General features: G+C 41.7%; 2 protein-coding genes across 4 annotated transcripts in view; both read left to right on the top strand.

The window, feature by feature from the left end:
* Nucleotides 1–1,972, top strand: part of anxa1a (annexin A1a) — a 5,418-nt gene extending 3,446 nt beyond the window's left edge. For both annotated transcript variants that reach the window (XM_080051652.1, XM_080051653.1), the window contains exons 8-12: nt 554–698; nt 810–905; nt 1,012–1,070; nt 1,179–1,301; nt 1,454–1,972. In XM_080051652.1, coding sequence (XP_079907778.1) covers nt 554–698; nt 810–905; nt 1,012–1,070; nt 1,179–1,301; nt 1,454–1,513 — 483 coding nt within the window. In that variant the 3' untranslated portion in view covers nt 1,514–1,972. The remainder of the gene's footprint in view (nt 1–553; nt 699–809; nt 906–1,011; nt 1,071–1,178; nt 1,302–1,453) is intronic.
* A 339-nt stretch (nt 1,973–2,311) lies between these two features.
* On the top strand, nt 2,312–22,292 carry mfsd3 (major facilitator superfamily domain containing 3). Of its 2 annotated transcripts, none has more exons than XM_080051955.1 (6): nt 2,312–2,381; nt 2,893–3,707; nt 11,367–11,514; nt 15,814–15,914; nt 17,872–17,981; nt 20,067–22,292. In XM_080051955.1, exons 2-6 carry the CDS (start codon nt 3,002–3,004, stop codon nt 20,271–20,273), a joined length of 1,272 nt encoding a protein of 423 aa, XP_079908081.1. In that variant the 5' UTR covers nt 2,312–2,381; nt 2,893–3,001; the 3' UTR covers nt 20,274–22,292. The 2 variants fall into 2 exon arrangements, with proteins under 2 accessions (XP_079908081.1, XP_079908082.1); XM_080051956.1 differs by having other exon boundaries at nt 2,355–2,381; nt 2,898–3,707.
* Nucleotides 22,293–22,332: the final 40 nt, after the last annotated feature.

Here is a 22,332-nt window from a genome sequence, read left to right as displayed (position 1 = left end):
GGGTAACGTACAGTACAGACTCAATATGCTGAGCAGCTACTGTATAGGATTTGAAATAATGTCAAAAGCTGCATTTTGTAAAAATGAAGAGAAATGTGGAATTTGATGGAAATAAGCAAGTTTCTGTGTTTGACAGTCTGGCAGTGGCAGTTAAATCAGTCTCACATTTACCAACCTTCTTCTTCACTTTTTATATGACCATGATCATTATTGGCAACATTACTTTTTCTTTCATGCACAAAAGAATGTAGACAGATTGTGACAAATCTTTGAAAGAATGACAGCAAGTTTGTAAATCTACCTATGACACTACAGTAAACTAGGAATAAGGACTGCTCCAAGCTAGAAGTAACATAATCATGAATCTCTTCTAGTTATTTTTGTTGTGCTCCATTTACAGTTATACTGTACACTGCTGCCTATAACAGTTCCTTTCTTACCACACAGTCCCATTATAAATCAGGCTTGCACAAAGAGCTTTAGGGTCACAGCAAACTGTAGTGTCATGTCTAGGTCATCCCAACCAATTCCTTTTTCTTTGTTTTTATGGCAGGCCGGCCGGACTGAAGGAGTTGTTGATCAGCTGGTGGACAGCGATGCCAGGGCTCTGTACCAGGCCGGTGAGGCCAGAAAGGGCACAGACACCTCTGTCTTCATTGATATCCTGGTCACCAGGAGTGCCCCTCATCTCCGTCAAGGTAAACCGGCTCACTGTCCCTTTCAGCCAAATCCTTCTTTATTTATTTATTTTTTTATTATTGTTTGTTCCTGTCTTATCTCACAATCTTCCCCCACATCCTCTCTTGCAGTATTTGAGAGGTACTCAAAGTACAGCAAAGTGGACTTGGCCAAAGCCATCGACATGGAGTTGAAGGGAGATATTGAAGCTTGTCTCATTGCAGTAGGTAAAGACACAAACCTCTATTACTCTTCACTTTCTTACCTGAGTGATGATTTATGCACAGACTCGATTTAAACTTGAGCCATTTTTCTTTCTTCCAAACACCATAGTGAAGTGTGCTGGAAGCAGGCCTGTGTTCTTTGCGGAGAAGCTCAACTTGGCCATGAAGGTATACCTACAGCTTGTATAGACTACTACTCTCAAAATCTAAAAGAAATGCATGTAAACCACTGTGCCTGCTGTCAAAGCTGTTCCCTGACTCTCCTCTGTCGATCAGGGTAAAGGCACCCGCAAAGCTATCTTGACCCGCATCATGGTGAGCCGCTCTGAAATTGACATGAAACTGATCAAGGAACAGTACAAGAAGAACTACAGCAAAACACTCTACCAGGACATTCTGGTGAGCAAAATGTTGACCACGGATATTGAAAACAAACAGTTCTAAGATGTCAGATTTGTCTAGTTTATTTTCGGTGTTCATTTGGCAAATTCACAAAACGAGAGGCAATGGTGTAAAGTGTGCAAAAACTTATTTTTTTTTCTTTCCTTCAGGATGATACCAAAGGAGACTATGAAAAGATCCTGCTTGCTCTGTGTGGGTCAGAAAACTAGTCACCAAACATTGAGATCGTGGCTCAAGATCCAGCAGCAAGTCCAGCTATATGGAAAATCCCCCCTGTAATCTCATACATACAGTATTGTGCCCTGTGGAGAACTGACCAGCCTTTCTTTGCGACTGTCCTGCCATTTAGAAGATATTAACAGCAATGAGCCATGAATAAAATGGATTCGGCTCAGCTTTTCTCGCAGATACAAATGTGCTCTTCAAGTTATTCCTTTTCATTCCAGCACTCTTTTTTTAACATGGATCTGACAGCAGTGATGATGCTGATTCTATGGAACAGAATTAGCTTGATACACATTAGTTTCTTGTTTACACAGAAGTCATTCATCACAGTGCATTTGCTCACATACAGATCACCACATGCCAAACATAGCCACTCTGTAACAGCAGTAAGACTACCCTTGAAGTATTTCATACAATCTGCAAATAAACGCTTTTTAAATTAAGGCCTGAGTGTTCCTGGTTCTTTGTATATGCACATACAGTAGCCTAAATAACAGATAGACACTAACCAAATATTCAAGAAGTGATGGTATCAGTAGGCTAAAGGCCTTCATATAATTGTATACCATTAAGATTAAGGTATACAATTATACGATTGATTAAGGGAGCTAATGTTGCCAAGTTGGATGATAAAATGTGTCTCCTTCAGCAATATATCAAGAGTCTACACATAAAGCAGGCCCTTGGGGATTTTAAATTACACATAAAACAGACGCCAACCATTCTTGGGTTGCCATGCGCAGAAGGGGGATGCTGTCAATGAACCTGGCAACCACACACCGCAACTATAAACCTAAACAAGCAGAGCACACTCCGGTCTGGTAACGCTAGGCTAACCAACTTTATATCCCAGTATGTGTTGTGATTTATCTCATAGCGTACATAACTTTGCTTTTCCGATTGTCACGCAACCCCATATGATATTGACACTCGCTACAAATGTGTTGTAATGCTGTTCGTTTACTTAGCCTAGCATGACAGCAAACTAGCTAGCTAACGGGAGCTAGTTAGTCAGCTTGGCAGCAAAGTTATCACAGCTGTCGTAATTACCTGTCAGCAAAATGTCAACGATTTAAAGTGTCGTCTGTGTTGACGTAAGTGAAAGGATGAAAATACACGTGGTCAACGTAATATTTGACATGTTTGTGTACATACGTCATTTGACTTTGAGGAGCTAATGTTAGCCAGGTTACTGAATGAACCGGACAGGGAATAAGTGACACAGCTGTAGAAACACGTCCTTTTTAGGCAGCCTGCACGTGCTGTGGAAGGCTTTAGCCACCCCACCTCCTCTGTGTATAACAACATTATAAGTCCAGCTCCCAACAAATCTGAACATCACACTCTGTCCTTTTCATTTCAGGACAGGCTGTCCAATTGAAGTGCCTTAAGTAACGCCAACGACCTGATCAATGGACCACTGCAGTGTCTGTCTGCTCAAAGAAAGAAAGGGTCACTTTTGGAGGTAGATCATGAATGACAAACTTGTCTTCCTGGGCCTGCTGTACTTTGTCCAGGGCATCCCCTATGGTCTCCAGTCTTCCCTGCTTCCCGTCTACCTGCGTGGAGCCGGTCACTCCCTCACCCGCATTGGCTTCACCAAGATCCTCTACTTCCCCTGGATCCTCAAGGTGCTCTGGGCTCCTTTCGTGGACCGGGTGGGCTCCAAGCGTCGTTGGCTGGTGGGCACAGTGTCCGGGCTGGCTCTGACATGCCTCTCCAGTGCTGCCCTAGCCCCAGAGGCACATATCTGGGGGGTAGCGGGAACCCTGTTGACCATGAACACCTTGGCGGCTGTCCAGGACATCGCCGTAGACGGGGCTGCGGTGGGGTTGTTGAGAGGTCGTGGGGAGCTCGGGCTGGGCAACACAGCCCAAGTGGTGGGCTATAAAGCTGGGGCGGTGTTTGCAGGAGGCGGGCTGCTGGCTGTGATCGACGTGGCTGGATGGAGCTGTATGTTCATGCTGCTGACGTTCGTGTACGCGGGTGTGGCTCTGTTTGTGTTGGGGACCCCGGTGCTGGACTGTGATGAGACTTTGAGAGGCCAGCAGCAGGCAGATGGCAGCAGGAAGGGAGGGCAGGGAATGGACGCTATGAGGCCATGGAGGGCCTGGAGGAAGATGCTGGCAGTGCCCGGCACCCCTTGGACAGTCCTGTATGTGCTGACATACAAACTAGGTGAGTCTGATAAAGGGAGCCCATCATCCTAGATTTTACTTTTATATCATTGCTATAGGCCTTATATTCATACTGATGCTATGTCTGAACCTTTCCTGGTTAAAGGTGGAGTGAGCAATTCTGGATAATGCTTGTTGTCAAAATCACTTTTTTGTCAAAATCAGTGAATATCTCCTTACAATACTGTGTGCGCGCTGAAAAAAACCCAGTGGTAAAACACAACCTGGGCTCTGTAAACAGGCATGTTGTTAGTTACGGTGGGACTCCTTTATTTATATACCCTTTGTATACCAGTTTACAGAGCCCAGGCTGTGTATTAACACCAGTACACACATTACCTACTGGTTGCGGATAGTGAGGAGATATTCAATTATTTGGACAACTTTATTTTGACAACAAGTGTTCGCCAGAATTGCTAACCTTTTCAATTGTGCTTTATTAATAGGGCTGCTGCTAATAATTACTTTCATTATTGAATAATCTGTCAATTTATTTTCTTTCTTTGTTGATCTACAACATGTCCATCACATTTTTATCAGCTCATCAGACAGTAAAAAACATTCGCCTCAAGCGATGAAAAGCTGTATTTCCTGTAATGGTCTCTTTTGTTCTTTTAAAACTTTTCTACAGTTGGGTTCCTACCTTCATGTAGGGCCCTGAACTCACCACTAGATGTCTCTGTTGGTGTGTCCATGATGACTGAACCATGGAGCAATTGTATTGAACAAGTTAGGCAAGTTGTTATGGCAAGACAATAGTCGCAGCACCTGTATACATTGGAAAATACAGGCTCTTCAGAGATATAGCAGTTGTTTTCAATGTCTCCGGTATAAAAGTATAACCTAAAGCTATTGCATGAGAATATAAGGAAGTTTGAGCTCACACAGACAGTTTTGTGTGTGAATTTGTTCCAATTAGAAACAAAAATTCAAAGGTAGTTTTGGATCAGTGGAGCTTGTGTGTGTGTGTAGGAGAGAGAGTATGACCACAGTTTGGTGTTTGGTAGCAGAAGGGGATTATGTAAGGATTAGCGTGTCTTTGTGTCTGTTGCAGTCAGAAACTGAAATGGAAGACGGCGCATCACGCTGATGTGTGTTTATGTTTGTGTGTGTATGTGGGTGGTGGGAATGTAATTGTCTCCTAACATTTGCATAGCCTTTGCACGTGCATGTGCTTGAATGTATATCCCTTTGTTTTTAAAGTGTGTGTGTGTGTGTGTGTGTGTGTGTGTATTTTTGAGAGAGTGTTAAAGGTGGCTAAGTAATCGGATGAGCCCCAGCAGACGACACTACTAGACAGAATATGAAGGGACCCCTTAATCTGTCTAGGGAGCTGCCCCCCCAAACACTCTCTCTGTCGCACATAAACACACACGCACGCTTTCGACTGATGCTCATGGTTAAAGAGGAATTAATTGTTTTCAGTGTCCTGATTGAGTTCCGTTTATTCATTAACAGCCTTGCCACCTGTTAGTATTTTCTTTTGTAAGACTCTCAATTTTTCCCACCTTTGCTGGGAACAAAAGGACTGTGTAATATTACAGAGTAGGCCTGGATGTGCCAGCATAATTTCCAATGTGAGACAGTATTGTTTTTGTTCAAGGGGTGTGTGTGGGTATGTTTGTGTGAGGCTGGTGATCTGTCTGTCTGAACCCCCCCTCCCTCAACTTTACACACACACACACACACACACACACACGCACATGCACACGCACACGCACACACATGCACAGACACGCACACACACATAATAGCTCAGACCCTTCTCTTTCATTTATCCCTAATGAACTCTGTGTTTGCGCTGGATCCAACACAGTGACCAACCATTGGAAGCCTTGTGTCTGAACTGTGAACCCTGTGCCATCTGAGGCCACAGGCATAACGGGTAAACAGTCTGGGTGGACTTGAGAGGGAACCACGGAGTGTAGAAAATATATTAGGGAAAAGGCCATAAAAGAGGCCAACATGAGACAATTTGAGGTAGAAAGAAGCAAACATTTTACAAACAGTTTAATATCCTGCTGGTGTGGGAGAAACGAACCCTGTTTAGCAGCTTCTGTGCTCGCATGTGAAGCTGCTGAAACACATAGTAGTTACAGCTGAAAGGGCAATCCTTCTAAACACTTGTGTGTTCATTTGACAATTTGAGGATCATGATTATTTTGCTGCACCTATAGGTCATCTCAACAGCTTAAGTGCCTTTGATTAAAATGCTTTGTATTGCTTATATTATTCTCATATTATTTCTAATTAACCACTCATCCACAGTGTAAGTGACGCTGCAGTTCTTGCACACGTCAGAGCTGGTTGTTTTTAAAGGTATTGGGGTAGTGAGTCAGTAGCTCTGAGTCTGTATGTTGATATTAGATGTGGATGGTGTAGAAAAAGGGGGACCCTGATCTTAGCTTTCCCTGGGAATTGTCCAGGTGGGCCAAGGAATGGATGGGTGAACATAAATAAGCAAGCCTTTTTCCCAAAACCCCTTTTTATTCTTTCACTCCCAAATGATGAAAAGTGGTTAATGGTTAAACACCCATTTATTATGTACACCTCATTAATATAAATGGGTTTGAAAAAATATCCTAAATGCCTCTCATTGTAAAGCTATACAGTTCAACAGCATGACAAACTGCGCATTGTAAATGACTATACAGTTGAATTGACACCCTTTCAATAACCTTCAGGGATGTTGTATTGGACTACTATTGGCTAGTTGGTCCTAATACACTGGCAACTTAACGTACTGCCTAGAACAAGGCTCCTATACATTGTGTTTATTACAACAGTGAAGGAAACAGTTAACATTAGTCTTTGGTCTATTTCTTGCATCATTAGATGGCAAATTGCATCCAGTTTATTGATGCACTATTGCCTTGTGTGTACCTTTTTTCCCTTGAGCTTTTCACAACATGTTTAAGCTGGCCCTTATAGAACAGCTCTCTCCCTTTCTGAACATCTCAGAAGGAGGGTTGCAGGGATTTTTATTGGGGCAGCAGCTCTACTGTACATTTCACATACATTTACAGCCCGAAGGTGGAGGTTGAGAGGGTAAAGTAAAGGATTTTGATGGAGCTTATGTAGGGGCCGCTGCACTGGGGGAATGAATACAGTACTACATATTCTGACATTAAATAATTAAAAACAATTTTGGTATTGACATGACACCTGCAGTCCAGTCCTCAGAACATTTTGAGAGGCATGGACTCATATAGAATAGATGGATAATAGTGGGGTCGAAGGAGTCGATGGAGTTCTCAGGAAGAGAGAGGAGAGGAGGGGAGTGGGAATGAGAGAAGAGAGGGACTTGTCGAGGGTATTTTCCAGAAGGAATAAAAAAAAGACTGCAGGGAGGGAGGCTGAAAGAGGCGATGAATTAATGAACGACCACCACATGGTGCCCTGCCCGCAGAGAAAAAAGAGCAACATGGCAATAGAAATACACAAACTTATCCATGAACAGACATATGTAAGACCTTTTTTAGATGTTCAAAGGTCCAATCTTTGACCACCTAAAATCTCCCACAATAAGCTAAATCCAAATATTCTGTCTTATGATGAAAAATCAAATCAGTATTGTGTGCTTTTTTTGTCAACTTGTAATTAATAGTTAATACTGGCCTGTTTTGTTGGTGTTCATTAATTGACTCTTGTAAACATAAATATAGTATGAGAAAATACTTCACTAAAGGTAAGTCACAGTCCTTTTATGATAACATTTATATGATTTTTTGTTTTGTTTTACCTACAATGATCAGTTTAGACAGCTATAGAAACAGCTTTAAGATCAAACTTTTTCCTAAGACCAACATAAAGATATAATTTGAAAGACGGACCAGTTCACAAATATATTTGATGGTCACAAACATGAATGTAACAAAATAGCCACAAAATAATGAAAAAGTAATGATTAATAGTGTTTACAATACTTGGGATTCAACAGAATACAGCACTGTGCAGACTGGTCAGTTTTGTGGCGTGTCACTTTAGCTGCAGACTTACCTAAGGAATGCTCATCATTGATAACTCAGCAATCATGATGATTGAAATACATTAGTTGATTTATTATTTAATGTATGGTTCTTTCAATTATTCATGCATGAGCACTATTAGCCCTTGTGCATCACGGATAGTTCATGAAGTACTGATGAATTCACGAGATACTGCAAATACTGTATAACAGTCTTGTTTTCTTCGTCTAACTGACACATACTATTGTTTAAGTGTGTGTTATAGGAAACATTTCTGTAATCCTGACCCTTGAAGGATATTAATAATATTACATAATTCCTAAGAAAGTAAACTGAGAAAACAGAGAAAAAAACAAACTCTACCTAGTGACCTATCATGTTTGGGTCAGGGGGAGAGATAGTGGTTGACTTGCTTCTGCACATAGAGTGTGTCTTTCCAATGTTTCGGTGCTATGTGAGCCGCAGAGAACTCCTTGACACCTACTTTGACCTGCAGGGACCCCTAGCGTGTGTGTCAATAGACTAATATGCATACGATGCTGTGAAAAAGTGTCACTGATTTGTCCTCGGGAAGCTTGAGGATCTGAAGGATGTGTGTGTGCGTGTGTCTTTTCAGTGCCTTTTCAAACATGAAGCAATCTCTGTCTGTTTACCACGCTCTCAGCAGGCAGTGATAGTGCAGCAGTGGGACCGGGCGTCCTCATTGATCCCTCCTGCTCTGCCAGCTCTTTTGTCTAAGCTGCAGCATGGACGCTAGGGTCTGACCCCACTACCCTCATCTCACATCTATACTCTTCTCTGATTCCCCTCTATACAACCACCCAAACCCCTTCTATCACAAACAAATCTATATTTTTGACACAAACACTCACACCACCTCTCCCATCTCATGGATAAAGAGGGTGTTATGTGTTAGAATTTCATCAGGAAAGCCTGTGTTTTTTTTACTTGTTTTGTGGTAAGTAACTTATCGAGTAAATGGGTTTTCAGGGCCTTTTTTTAATTCAATTGTTTGTGTTTGTGTATCTTTGTGTAAGGGTGCTTGGACCACCCCACTAATACTTATAGCAAGTCTAGTAAATGACTGATGTTGTCACAAAGCACATTTAAATAACCACGCTAAATAATACAACCCGACAGCTTTCTTTCTGTCATGTTCCCTCTTAATGCTACATAGTTTTGTCTTTCTGTGCTGTCTGCCTCCAATGTAAACATAAACACAGTGTTTTGTTTGAGCCTGCCATCCCTACTCTGTTTCCTCTTCACTAACCTCCTAACAATCTCTCTGTTCATCTGCCCCCCCCCCCTTCTCTTCTGTCTCCATCCCTGGCTGCTCTCCTTTCTCTCTTCGTCATGTTTAACTCACGTCTTACTATTATTTTAAAACAAATAACAATTAGGATTGTCATTTCCTGCGCTGCATCTCGTCTCATTATTTCTCTCTCCATTTTTCTCTATTTATTTATTCTTTCTCGTTATCACTGACTTTCTTCCAGTCCTCCACTTTTCCATCTTTCATCCCCACCGTCTCCTCCTTCCCCTCCACTCTGCTTGTTCAATCTCTGCCGATGTCTAATGAAATCCCTGCTGAAATGGACAATTGTTGCTTTGAGAATATTTATAGAAAGGAATAATCATCCCGGTTGTGTTTGTCTGCACGCCCTGCCCCAACCCCCCTCTTTAAAGAAATAATTAGTTGAAGGCGGGACTGTGAAAGCTCTGAGCGCGGAGCTCAACAACAGGCAGAAAGGACGGGGAAGCACAGAACCATGGGTAAACAACAACCATCATGGGTACCGCTGATGCCAATATTGACTTTTTTATGACTAATATGCCTACCGCACAGTTGACGCAGTTCAAAACACTTCAGCACAGAGGACGACAGAGTTTGAAATGTGGATAATGCACCAAGTGTGTAAGTGTATCAGTTTGTGGAGTGATAGTTATGAACACTGATATATTATAAAGATCCACTTTACAAATGGAGTAGCTTGTTTGTCAAAATCAGTGAATATCTCCTCCAGACTGCTACCTGTACGTATTGTGTGTGTGCTGAAAAAAAGCTGCTCATACATAGCCTAGGTTCTGTAAATGGGTATGTACACAAAGGGTAGCCTAAACAAAGGGGGATCCAGCAACATGCCCGTTTACAGAGCCTAGCCTGTATATTAAACTAGGTTTTTACTCAGCGCACACCCAGTATAGACAGGTAGTTAATCTTTTGGAGATATTCACAGATTATGACTAAAAAAAGTGATTTTTGTCAGCAAGTATTCTCCAGAAGCGCTGACTCCACCTTCAAATCTGTCATCTTGGGTTTGAACCCCTCATGGGTTTATAAGTAAAACGTACATAATGTTGCCATCATGTGACTAGTTTGTAAAATTGCATTACAATTAACAAATTCACTTCACTGCACAGCCCCTGTGCAAACTGTGTACTGTTCAGTATGACTACTGCGATGTGAAGAACCTCTGTAGACTTGTTGTTATGGTTGTTCTTTCTTTGTCTCCTCATTTCTTTTTCACATTTATTCTTTACCTGAATGAAAAACAACACACTATTCAGTCAGACAGGTAGAGGGAAGTCACTCTTATTGGCTAATTCAATTTTCATGACCAACTTGAACATAGGCGTCCACTTCTGTATTAACTATGGGTAAAATTCCGACAGTGAAACATGATTGACAGAAGCGAGAGACATGTATTTCCCACAAAGAATCCATATTACCTTCCCCACGTTTGTGCTGGGTTGTCACACCACTGTAACAGCGGTGACAATCTGGTTCTGCTGCTGCACTCCCTATCACTGAGAGCTCCTCAGCTTTCTCTTATTATTATTTTTTTTATTTCAGTCTGTTTCATCTGTCTTTTCCCCCCACTCTCTTTCTCTATTTTTGTTTGTCTCCTGGCTGACTGAGTGAGTGAGCCGTCGCTTGTGTTGCGTCGTCTTTGACAGCAGTCTGGGAGCTGAGCTGTCACTCACGCAGCTCCTTGGTCCCACTGTCTTTCTGAAGTCAGTCTCCATTAATATAATAATGGCGTATAGTTGGCGCCACTGAATATTTTACTGTAATGTTCAGCAGAACATTACCCCCACACTCAGTGCCACACAGAGAAAGTCTTACCGTCTGACAGGAACTTTTTATTTTGACTGAAAGGTCTTTGTGAGGTCTGTTTCATCCGCGGAAGTTTTTGTGTTTTTTTGTTGTGTTTTCCTTTTTGTGCTTTAGGAAAAAAGTGCTAGGCCCCCGTTTGATAAAGTGACTGAGGGTATTCTTTTTCTTGTCAGGCATCTATTATTGACACTTTCCAGGAATAGGCCTAGGTGTGCGCCGCGTGTTGGTGTGTGCTGTATTTCATTCTGCAGTTGTCATCTCAGGGAAAACCATGTTGTTGAGTCTTGCAGGCTAAACAGTTTGGAATGAAATCCTCATCGCATCTGACTGTGATATGAATAGGCGTGTGGATTCACGAGGTGTGTCTCGCATATCTGCTAGATGTGAAAAAAATATATGCTTAGTCAGATATGTACAGTAGACACAAACATATTGTTTTACTCTGAAGCGTTTCTGCCTATCATGTATGTCTAACCAATTAACTATGTTGACCTTTTTTCCTTTTATTCTCCTTGTCTCTTATCTTCTCCTCTTTTTCCCTCTTTGCCTCCCCCTCTCTCTCTACTGTGTGCAGGTGAGCAGGGTGCAGTGACCATGTTCCCCCTCTTCCTGCTGGATCATCACATGACGGCCAGGGAGCTGGGCTTCTGGAACGGAGTGATCGCAATGGGCTTCTCCATCTGCGGCTCATCCCTGGGAGGCCTGCTGCTGGCTCAGTTCAGGTAGCCGCCCTTCATCCACAACGTCCCATCGGTTGTCTTTCAGTGGATGCAGTGCTTTGTAACTCCAAAGGGCTTTTTCCCGTTGGTATCTATTATTTTGAAGGGTTGGAAAATGCCTCCTTAAAAATGTACAAAAAGTCGGTGAAAGACTGCGCACAGTAAGAGTACACATTTTTCTGCATGTTCACACTCCTCCACGGACATATTTGCTATTTTAAAAAAATGTCCAGAAATACTGAAAAAGCTTGTCACACTTTCTCAGAACTTAGCATGGCATCTTCCTATAACTTGTTGGCACAGTGCTACAAACAGAAAAATAATTTCAGTGCAAACTGCTATAACACAACTGAAACCAACCATTATTAAAAATAAATAAATAAATAAAATAAAAGAATCATTAGTTGAAAATGAGCTTTTGTAGGATAAAACAAATCAGACCAATGTGCCTCTGTAAAGCTAGTCGTGAATTTGTCTTTTTCCTTCAAGCTTTCTCTGTGCACAACTTTCCTGCAGCTCTCTGCCATTTCCCTTACCTCTTCCTCTCCACTCTGTGCCTGTTCTTCCAATTTTCTTACTCTTCATAGACTTGTGTGTGTGTGTGTGTGTGTGTGTGTCTGTCTGACTGTGTGTGTGTCTGTCTGACTGTGTGTGTACAGTAATTTAAGTAAACATAGCCTTGTTTGAGAGCTCAGGGACCCCCTGTGTCTGGTGTGTGGTGGGAGAACAGCATGAGCAGCAAATCCATCACGCACGCAAACACACACACACACACACACACATACACACACACACACACACACACACACACACACACACACACACACACACACACACACACACACATATACACACACCCACACACCCTCCCCCTCAGGGTTATATCGCAGAGACAATGTGCAACTGTAGTTGTATTGAACTCTGCGATTTACAGATGGATAGCATGATGTTAGTCTTTCTGATTAAAATATCAAAATGGCACGTAATCAAGTATATTAGACAAGTTATTTATGGCTCTAATGGCCTTGTGGAAACCGTTCTTGCACATGTATGTAGTGTTAAAAAATCCTCTTAATGCAAAATTGCAATCCTGACGATAATGCAGTGAGATTAACTTTCTGCTTCTGTGCGTAACCTTTACATCATATCCCCCTCAGCACATAGAAACTGCTCTGATAGTGTCTGACCATTGTTGCATACGGTTTTATGTCTACGTATACTATGATCACATCACAACACACAACCCTGCCTATGGCCAGTGTGATGTAATGGAAACTATAAATAACAACAATGCCCTCATGGAGAATAGTATGTTGGTTCCAAGACCATGCATCCATTGCCGTACTCTTACTGAAACATCCACCCGTCATTCCCCCTTCCATTCACATTTAGAAAATGTCTTTATTGTCGAATCAATAATGCGTTAGTATAAATGCTTCAGCTGTATGTTGTTGTGTGCTCACCTTATTCGTCGACATGTCAGTTTTTTTGTCATTATGTTGTTGTCTTTTCATCTGGCTGCCAGGTTTTCTCCTCCTCTTGTAATGTGACACGAGCAAACACAGCGCAAGCCTCCAAAGGCAACGTTTTCTGTTGAGGGGAAAGGCAAGCGCTTTCAAAAAGATGTCACAAAATGTCATTGTCATACTCAGGCTTTCCATCTTTCACTCTATCTCTCTTCTGTCTAACTTGTGAAAGATCTGGTAACTTCTACAGGCAATAAAATGTTCACACGCTGCCAGAGACCGAAAAAAAAAAATCATTCCCACAACTTCCTCTGGTGTGGATTAAAGTTCTGTGTGAGTCAGATGCGTGAGGAGTGTTTAGAGTGTTTAGAGTCAGTCTATCAGTCTTTACTGCTTTCAGTTTCTGGCAGTATCACACATTTTGATACCTTTGTCTTTTTTAGAAGTCAACTATTGGAACCCACAGCTGATGCAGTTATCAAAGACAAATGAAATTGAAGCACCACTGTTAGGCCAGGGTGCATGATAATATAACTGCTGTATCAGAGTGCTTTTTTAAAGCTTCTGTATACACACATATACACACAGAGAATGTGCTCTCCAGTGGGCTGTGGTACCACCTCTAAAAGCTCAGTTGGAAAGTTCATCCTCCCCACCATCAGAAACGGCTGAGTGGTCAGTGAATGCCCCCCTTTACAACCGCCACTGGCAACCTGAGATCATGGCTATTCTTATCTGGGCCCGGGCTGTGTGAGGTGGCAGCTAGGCAGGTTCTCTTTCTTTCTTGCACGCACGCACGCACACACACACACACACACACACACACACACACACACACACACACACACACACACACGCGGGCTTCTCTTGAGAGTGCGTGATATGAAAGGCTGTCATTGAGACGGAAAGTAAAGGGGTAGCAGAGAGAAGAATGTCTTTAGCATGTGAATGATGCAGGATTGGTTTTCCAGTAGAGAGGTAAGGAATGACTGGGTGGAGAGGGGAGGAGATGCAGAGAAGGGAGAGAGAGAGAAGGATGTCTTACACAGAAAAAAAGTTGATTAAAGGTCTGTATTATTCGACATTTTCACCAGAAAGGGTTCACAACCCAGAGTCTTCGGCTATCTTTTGAAAGGAGTTTTCAGTTATACTCTTTTAATAATACTTTTAACCCTTAAAGGTGCTGTAAGTGGAATGGTTCTTTTAGCTAACTTCCTGTCAGTTACTGCAGTTAGCAGTCTCCTCGCTCATCCCTACGTCACCACATTAATGCACTGCGGCCTTCAAACAGCGAGTTATCTAGCACCATCTCAGATAAGTAATTGTGATAAAACATTATAAAAACCATCAAAACAGACATTGTGAAGGATTTTTACCTGCTCTGCCATTGTAGGTGCATAAACATTCACCCATCTGTCCTCTGGCGTGCACTGGCAGTGAGACCATGAGTTAGACGGGTGTCGGTTTGTAGCGTTCTCTCTTGTGATTGGATATTAATTTCGGGATCCGACAAAAAGTTTATTTGCCGATTACATGCAGAGCAGCTGACTGAGAGATCGGCTTTATGAAACGCGCACATTATGTAAGTGATCACTGTATGAATAAAGAACAATTTAACACTTATATTAACATAAATAAATCGCTTACTTCACCTTTAATCAAAAGTGCAGTGGACGGAATAGGCTTCAAGATTGTAAACTGAACATCCTGGTTCTGACTGTTGACAACAAAACAAGATATTTCAATACATAACCTTTGGCTCTAGGAAATTGTGGTGGCCATTTGTTTCTGTTTTCTGACATTTTGTGGATCAAATGATTAATCGGTCAAAGAAGCTGTCCATGACTTGCTTATGAAAAAATAGCTGTCCCATATTATCCGAATGTATTGGGTTTGACTGCGGTCAGCGTTCCATGTAAGTCGGCCTCGCTCTCCCCTCAGTCTCATTTTGTTCACTCTATGAAATAGACAATATCAGGAGTCATTTTTATTATATGACGACTTGGAATGATGCTTTGTAGAGTTTAATATGAACAGCAAATTGGGAACTGAGCAGGGTCAGCCAGGGCAGACTAGGTTTACAACGCATAAAAAGATTAAAAAACAAGTGTAGACCATTGTTTGATCCCTCTTAGACTGAAACAAACTGGTAAACTTTGCTTAGGAGAAGTTGGCACTTTGAACCTGGATCAGGGACAGAAACTGTTCATGGTTTTACTCAGTGCACTTATTCAACTCAACCAGATATGCTGCTTTGTGAGATAGACCCTTTCTTTTTTTCCTCACAGCCTTTTTTACACATAGATAATTACATGCAGAAAACAAACAAACACATACACAGCCCCTTGAGTGGCAGGCATCCTCTGGGTGATTGGCATTGTTAATCCCTAGTGTATCACAACTGTGTGTGTGTGTGTGTGTGTGTGTGTGTGTGTGTGTGTGTGTGTGTGTGTGTGTGTGTGTGTGTGTGTGTGTGTGTGATTAATTATCTTCCTCACGCTGGGGATCTCCTTAGGTTATTGATTACGTCATGAACCAAACCCACAGGGGGATGATTTTCTTGCACTTACGGGGAATCAATTAGTGTCTGGGGACTTGTTTACTTAAGTAAGTGCATGCGTGTAACAGTGTGTAAGCAGGGTGTGTGTGTGTGATTTTGTGTGTGTAATTGTGTTTGACATGGGGGGGAAAAAAAGCAGAATGTCTCCCAAATTTTAACGATACTAGCCTTGAGCCACTGTCACCACCTATCACACTGCTCATCAGTTACACTGGTACCTAGTGGCTGGTGAACATCTGTCTGATACTGGGCTTCTTGGCTGGTCTCTGTCCTCAGCATCGGGGCCCTGATGCGCCGTGTGTTTGTAATGAGAACCGTCAGCATGGTCTTCCAGAGCTCTCTACTCACCATACTGGAACCTTCGCCACTAATGAAAGGTGAGAGACCAGCTGAAACAGGCTCGCAGCAGCCATTTTCAACATACATTACATCCATGAATAGTGTAAACACATCTATTATCTTACTCAATTCTTTAGACATACATATTTAAACTCTCCAGATCCAGTTCCCATACACATATCTGTCCTCATGTGACCCACTAGTCTCTTAAATAAACACACACACAGGTACTCGTAAATACACAGCTTAAAGCCTCACATGTACAATGCGAGGTCATGATGGAGATAAACAAGTGGTTTTGGAAAACAAAAACTTAACATGACATTCACTACTTCTATATTTGTGACATAAGGTGTGTGTGTGTGTGTTGATTTTTCATATGTCACCTGATGTAAACCTGTCAGACGGGTATGTAATTTCATATTAAAGTGAGGTAACATCCGCACAACAGGATTTTGAAATAGCTTTTTACATTCACAGTGACATTTATAAAGTGTTCAGTAGAATTGCTGTTCCTTTAACTGGTCTGGTCTTCTGTCCCGTGTACAGTTCGCCTAGAACTGCTCGGCGCTTCCTCAGTTGCCCATAGCAGTGTTTTCCAAAGTGGGGTCAGGTTGTGAAAAGACTGAAAAGGGAGAGTTAGAGAGAGGATTTCCAACCCTGCTTACTTTCTCACCTCTGCACACCGAGTCAGTCGGTGTTGGCATGGATGTTGGATTGCTGGTTACAGGAAGTTACAGACATTGTCAGACACAGCTTAACAATCCAAGAAAAAAAAATATATATATATTGGGAACCACTGGCCCGCCGGACAAGTTTTTGAGCCAGATGTTCAGTTTTAATACAGGCAGCACAGGAGAAGACATTGATAGACAGGTGCTCTTTCTCTCTCTCTCGCTCTCTCTCTTTCTCCCTCTCTCTTCCCGTCTCTTTCTCTCTCTCTCTCTCTCTCTCTCTCTCCAGAGAGCCATTTAGTTATTAATGTCTGAATGACACATGTGATTCTGTTACACAGCCAGTCAAAAAGCTTTAGGGATTCACATCTACGCCATTCATCTCTGTGTGCGTTGTCAGTTCCTCTATCAAGCCTCTCAGACTGAAAGTTGAGCCCCCCCCCCCCCCCCACACACACACACCCTTTGCTTTAAACCCAGAACAAAGATTTCAGGAAAAAAGAAAAGAACACGGAAAAAACACGGAAAAACATTCAATTTCCGATATTTCAATATTACATGATAACCCTCCGCTTCCCCACTCTTCCAGTGTGATCAGTCGGTGTATCCGTGTGACTCCAGCAGGCTTGTGACGCTGACTGAAGAATCTTATTCAGGCAAAACTCTGGCGGCTTGAGTGAATAATTCAGTGTGTAAGCGGGAGCAGAGACAGATAGGCTCTGTGGGTTCCTCCGTGTTTCCACCACCAACAGCGCTCCGCCACTTCCCCTCAGAGGATACACTACATGTGTTTTGGGGATGAGGGGGAGTGAGTGGTGGTGGTGGTGGTGGTGGGAGAAATGAGAGGAGATACTTCATCAGCTCAATGTTTCTCACTGCTTTGTGCGGCGGAGCAGGCAACAGTGTGCAACTTATACTTTTCTGCCCTTTACAAAAACACTGCAGTTGCACACATATGTGATGGAGGTTTAGGGCCACCTTGAGGGAAAATAAATTCTGAGACTTCGACAATATTAAAAGAAAAATTCATAATTTTACGAGGGAAAAAAGTTGAATATTACAAAAAAAAAGTCAAATTCTACAGGAAAAAGTCGTAATGTTATGAGACTAAAGTTCTAGTATAAAGCTGTGTGTTATTTTAGAGAAGAAATATCAGAAGACTCTTCTGCTCTGCATTGCTGAATACTTTTTTTTTACAACTTTATTCTCCTAATATTACAACCTTCTTCTCGTAATCTCATTTTTTCTCTTCTCTAAAACCCTGTTGTTCTCAGCCAGTGTGACCACTTTTGCTTTATTTGCTTTGTGTTATCTCCATCAGGTATGGCTGTCCTGAGTATGAGTGTTCAGCACTTCCTGGGCGGTCTCATCACCACACTCACCTTCACTACCATGATGCATTGCACTCAGAGGGCCGAGGAAAGCATACAGGTAAATACCTGACAACAGCCTCATTCTGCAGACCTACGCTGCTGTTATTTCATAATCAAAATCCTATTACTGTGTGTTGATTGTTAATTGTCTCATTCCTCAGTGTTAGATCATCTCCTGTGGCAACACAAGCCTTTTCCCCCCCCTCTCTCCTTCCTTACGTCCCTTCCTTCTTCTCCTGGGTCTTGGTCTAATTGTAGGCTACCATTATATAATGTTAGGTCATGTCCTTTGGCTGTCAAAGGGGGGGGGGGGGGGCAGAGAAGGAAATCCTCATTGTACATTAACACACCTATCGTCACCTACACCTGTCACTATTTCCATCTGGAGAATCTCAGAGCCGCTCTCTATTCATCGCCTCTTTTCTTTTTGTCTTGTCTGTTCTTTTGGCCCTTTCGCTGGCAATGTCCCTCCTGCTGCCTCACTGTCTTTCTTTGTCACTCTGTAGTCCTTTAAACACCCTCTGCTGCTCTCCTGACTTTTTCCTCTGCTCTCTCGTTTTCTCCTCTTTGACATAACTCCTTTTGTCCCTGCCGTAACTGGGCCATCGTTGCCTGGAGGTAATAGCTGTTCACACAACCGCTCAGACGTCACTCAGTCAATCTCTGAAGGTGACAAATTATCATTTAAATTGCTGTCACTCTTAAAGCGAGGTAGAAACTGGGAGGAAATCACAGGCTGTATAGCACAGATATCAGAATCTGGTTTCTTATAATATATTAATAACAGAATCAATCACGACATGTGATGATGAGAACCGGGCTCAATTTGAGAGGCTCTCTTGACACATATACTGCTCTTGAGAGAGTTGGCATGTGAATCAGTGTGTGTGTGTGTGTGCACACAGGAGAGCCTTAGCCCACCTATGCTGGTTTTGTGTACATGTGTGTACATGTGTGTGTTATTGAAGGTGGTGCTATCCAGTGACAGAAAACTGATAGTGTGAGTGCTTGTTAACGATCCCCAGGAGATAGAAACCAAATCCGTTAAACAAGTTGCTTAGAATAAAGGCACTCCACTTAGCTGTGGTTACACAGGCTCTCAAAGCCCTCTAGCTCAGTGTGGAGACCAGCTCAAATTGTCTAAACTCACCACCTGGTCCTCAATGCTCATCCTATGCATATCATTTAATTTTCCCTGTTAGTTTTAGTGTGAGAAATGTTTTGTACCTTCTGTCCTGATTGTGAACAGAATTGGTTGAAAGAAAAACATTTGTTCTTGGGCCTGATGTATGGACGTTTCATTGATAAAAACTTTTCAAAATGTTTATAATTAAGTGAATTATATATATATATATATATATATATATATATATATATATATATATATATAGTTTTACTTAAAAAATAACTTAAACGCCTGAAATAAATTAATGAAAAAGGTTTTAGCAGATCTACTAATCAATTATTGAAACATTCATTGCAGCCCTAGTTCTAGTTCAAGTTCTAGTTCAAGTTCTCTCTCTCTCTCTCTCTCTCTCTCTCTCTCTCTCTCTCTCTCTCTCTCTCTCTCTCTCTCTCTCTCTCTCTCGAAAGCCTTCAGGCTGGGATCAGATACTCTTCTCCGTTTGGCCTCCATCCAACGTCTCAGGCCATGATCTCACGCTTTCTCTTTCAGGCTTCCAGACGCCTTTTTTTCTTTATTCTTTTCTTCCATTGTTTGATTTTGCATTTATTTTTTCTCTTGTACATCTGTCTGTTGATAATTACTCTATATTATAGGTTCATAAACTTTGACAAATAGGTTGTGCCAAAGGATAGGATCAAATGTCCCCCTTTTCTCTCCCACTTACTCCTTCCAAATTTTTCAGATATTTTATACTTTTATTTTTCTTCACAATATATTTATTGATGTTTTGTCTTTTTTAATATATTTTATACTTAGTAATATTTTCAAATGTGTGTACATAATAGTCTTGTGTGTTTGTCCCCATTATTGAATCAGTTTTGTTGTCCTTGAACTTACCTGCTTTGTCTATTCCTGTGTGAGAAAAAAATCTCCCTCTTTTCACTTAAAAGGTGCCTTTTATTTTCTCCTTCCCCCTCTCCTTCTATCTCTCCACTCTTCCCTCCCTCTTCCCTCCAGGCGACCCACTACAGTTTCCTGTCCACTCTGGAGGTGCTGGGGAAGCTGATGTTCAGCGCCCTGGCCGGAGGTGTGGTGGACTGGTTTGGTTTTGAGGTTGCCTTCCTCTTCTTCCTCACCCTCTCCGCAGCCACGGCCCTGCACGTGTGGACAGCTACCTTCACTGGTGCTCTCAGGGAACACCAGCTCAAAGAACAGCCCAAGTGACACCAGGATAAAAGGTCCTGATTTGAGGTTGTCTGCCGGTTCCGAATATGCGCTGAGATAACTTTGACTACCGGTATTCAGACACCTCAAAAGTCCTTGAATCGCGTTGAATAATACCTGTTCACAACTTCCGACTATCATTTTAAAGTGTTTGAAGAAGAATGGAATAAGTTGAATTTCTTGTTATGCCATTTCTTAAAGGAGAAATCAGCCATGCAGCTAAGTACTCTGTTACAGAGTGTGTTTTTTTTGTCATTTCACTGGCAAAACTGGCCTTATGTTCTATTTATTTTGCATTTGAAATGTCTGGAAAAGTCTTAATATTTAAAGTAATGACGGTTCGGTGTAGATCAGGATGAACACAAACAGTCTGACCGTATTGTACGACAGCGTGTTGATGCCACTAGGGAAATAAAATAACATGGATCAGTATGACCTTATAATGTGATATGCATCACGCTATGTTGTGATGATTGACTATTTATTTACTTTTTTGCCCAGTGGCATGAATGCGCTGCCATAGTATTGAGAGTTGAGACGTATTTTGGGAACTATAATCAAAGCTGTTTTTTTTATCATCTGAGCCATTCTAATGTTTTAATAAGCCAGCAATAAGAGCTGTGGCCAAAAGCAATATCGCTCCTTTGTGATGCTTGTCTCATCATATTGTATTTTATATGAGTATGTTAGTCATTCTCCTGGGATCTATGGTTTACAGTTTTAAACGAATGAATCTCTACTACCTCGTTCTAGAACTGTATGGCACGATGCACAAGGGGTGAATGGACAGGAACTAGAGTGGAGTAGACACTCATTCATACCGAATCGTTGCAACACATACGCTTTGTAACCTAAGCTACAACAGTTAGCCATAGTAGGTTTGCAGTTTCTGCAACAATTTAGTTTTGGAGAGAGAATAAATATGCAGTTCAACTATGCGGAATGAGGACCGTTTATTCTGTTAAATTATCCACTAAGTTTCAGGGTAATGTCTCTTTCCCTTTTTGGATTTGAATAGGTCGACACAGACAGCTTACTACTTGTAAGAATCGGCAGCCTTACACACTGCATGGTGCCATCTCAGTTAAAGAACCAGTCTTATCAAATAACTCTGTTCTTTATAAAACTTGAAAGACCAATACCACTGACATTGTTTAAATTTTATGTTAAAAAAATGTACTATAAAATATACTGACTCTCCATGGTACTGTATACTATAGCATAGTTTTCACCTGGCTTAAATTATAAATGAAACGGCAGCGTAGAATGACCAGTTTTTACCAGGCTCTGTAGGCAAATGTATTAATAGAAATGAACTCTTAAAGTTTATAATAGTGTTTGACAGGAGACAGGGAGATGAAACAGGGATATACACTGCCCGGCCCAAAAGAAAGTCACAACCTCAAATATTTCATTGGACCATTTTAAGATTTGATTACGGCACCCTTTCGCCGTGGCCTATTTTGATATGCTTTTTTTTGGCACATAAGGTTGCTGAACCTAGACCTGACTGTGTACTGTACACTGCCCCACAGGCTTGTATATTAGGCACTAGGCATAATGGGAGCATCACTTCAACCACCTCTCTTCTTACCCTGATGCACCCATCAGGGATGTTGAGTTTTCCTTGCATTGTGCTTAGGGAAATGCTCTTACTTTCACTATTAAACTTAGCCGGGAGTTTTGCTGTTGATATTTTACATTTTGCTTGCACCGAACGTTTAAGTGATCTCGGATCACGATCATTAAAGATTTTTTCTGACCACTTTTCTTCCTCAAAGATGATGGTTGGACAGTTTTTTACCCAATTTTAGTAGTTTCAGCTCCTGCACTTTTTGACCGATTGAGGGCTCTTACCTATTTGCTTAGTTAAATCCAGGTGGTGACTTTTCGTTTGGCCGGGCAGTGTACAACTTACTCAGCAAATTTAGCCAATATAAAAGAGCTGGTCACCTGCTTTTAACCACATAGTAAATAAAGGGATGCCATAGCACATTATTAATGGTTCGTCCATTGACAGGTCCTGTTATGAGATTAGCAAAAAAATAAAATAAAGCTG

This window comes from Ammodytes marinus (genome assembly GCF_949987685.1).
Source record: "Ammodytes marinus genome assembly, chromosome: 2".
Lineage (NCBI taxonomy): Eukaryota > Metazoa > Chordata > Actinopteri > Uranoscopiformes > Ammodytidae > Ammodytes > Ammodytes marinus.
This window is presented reverse-complemented; position numbering and strand designations above follow the sequence as displayed.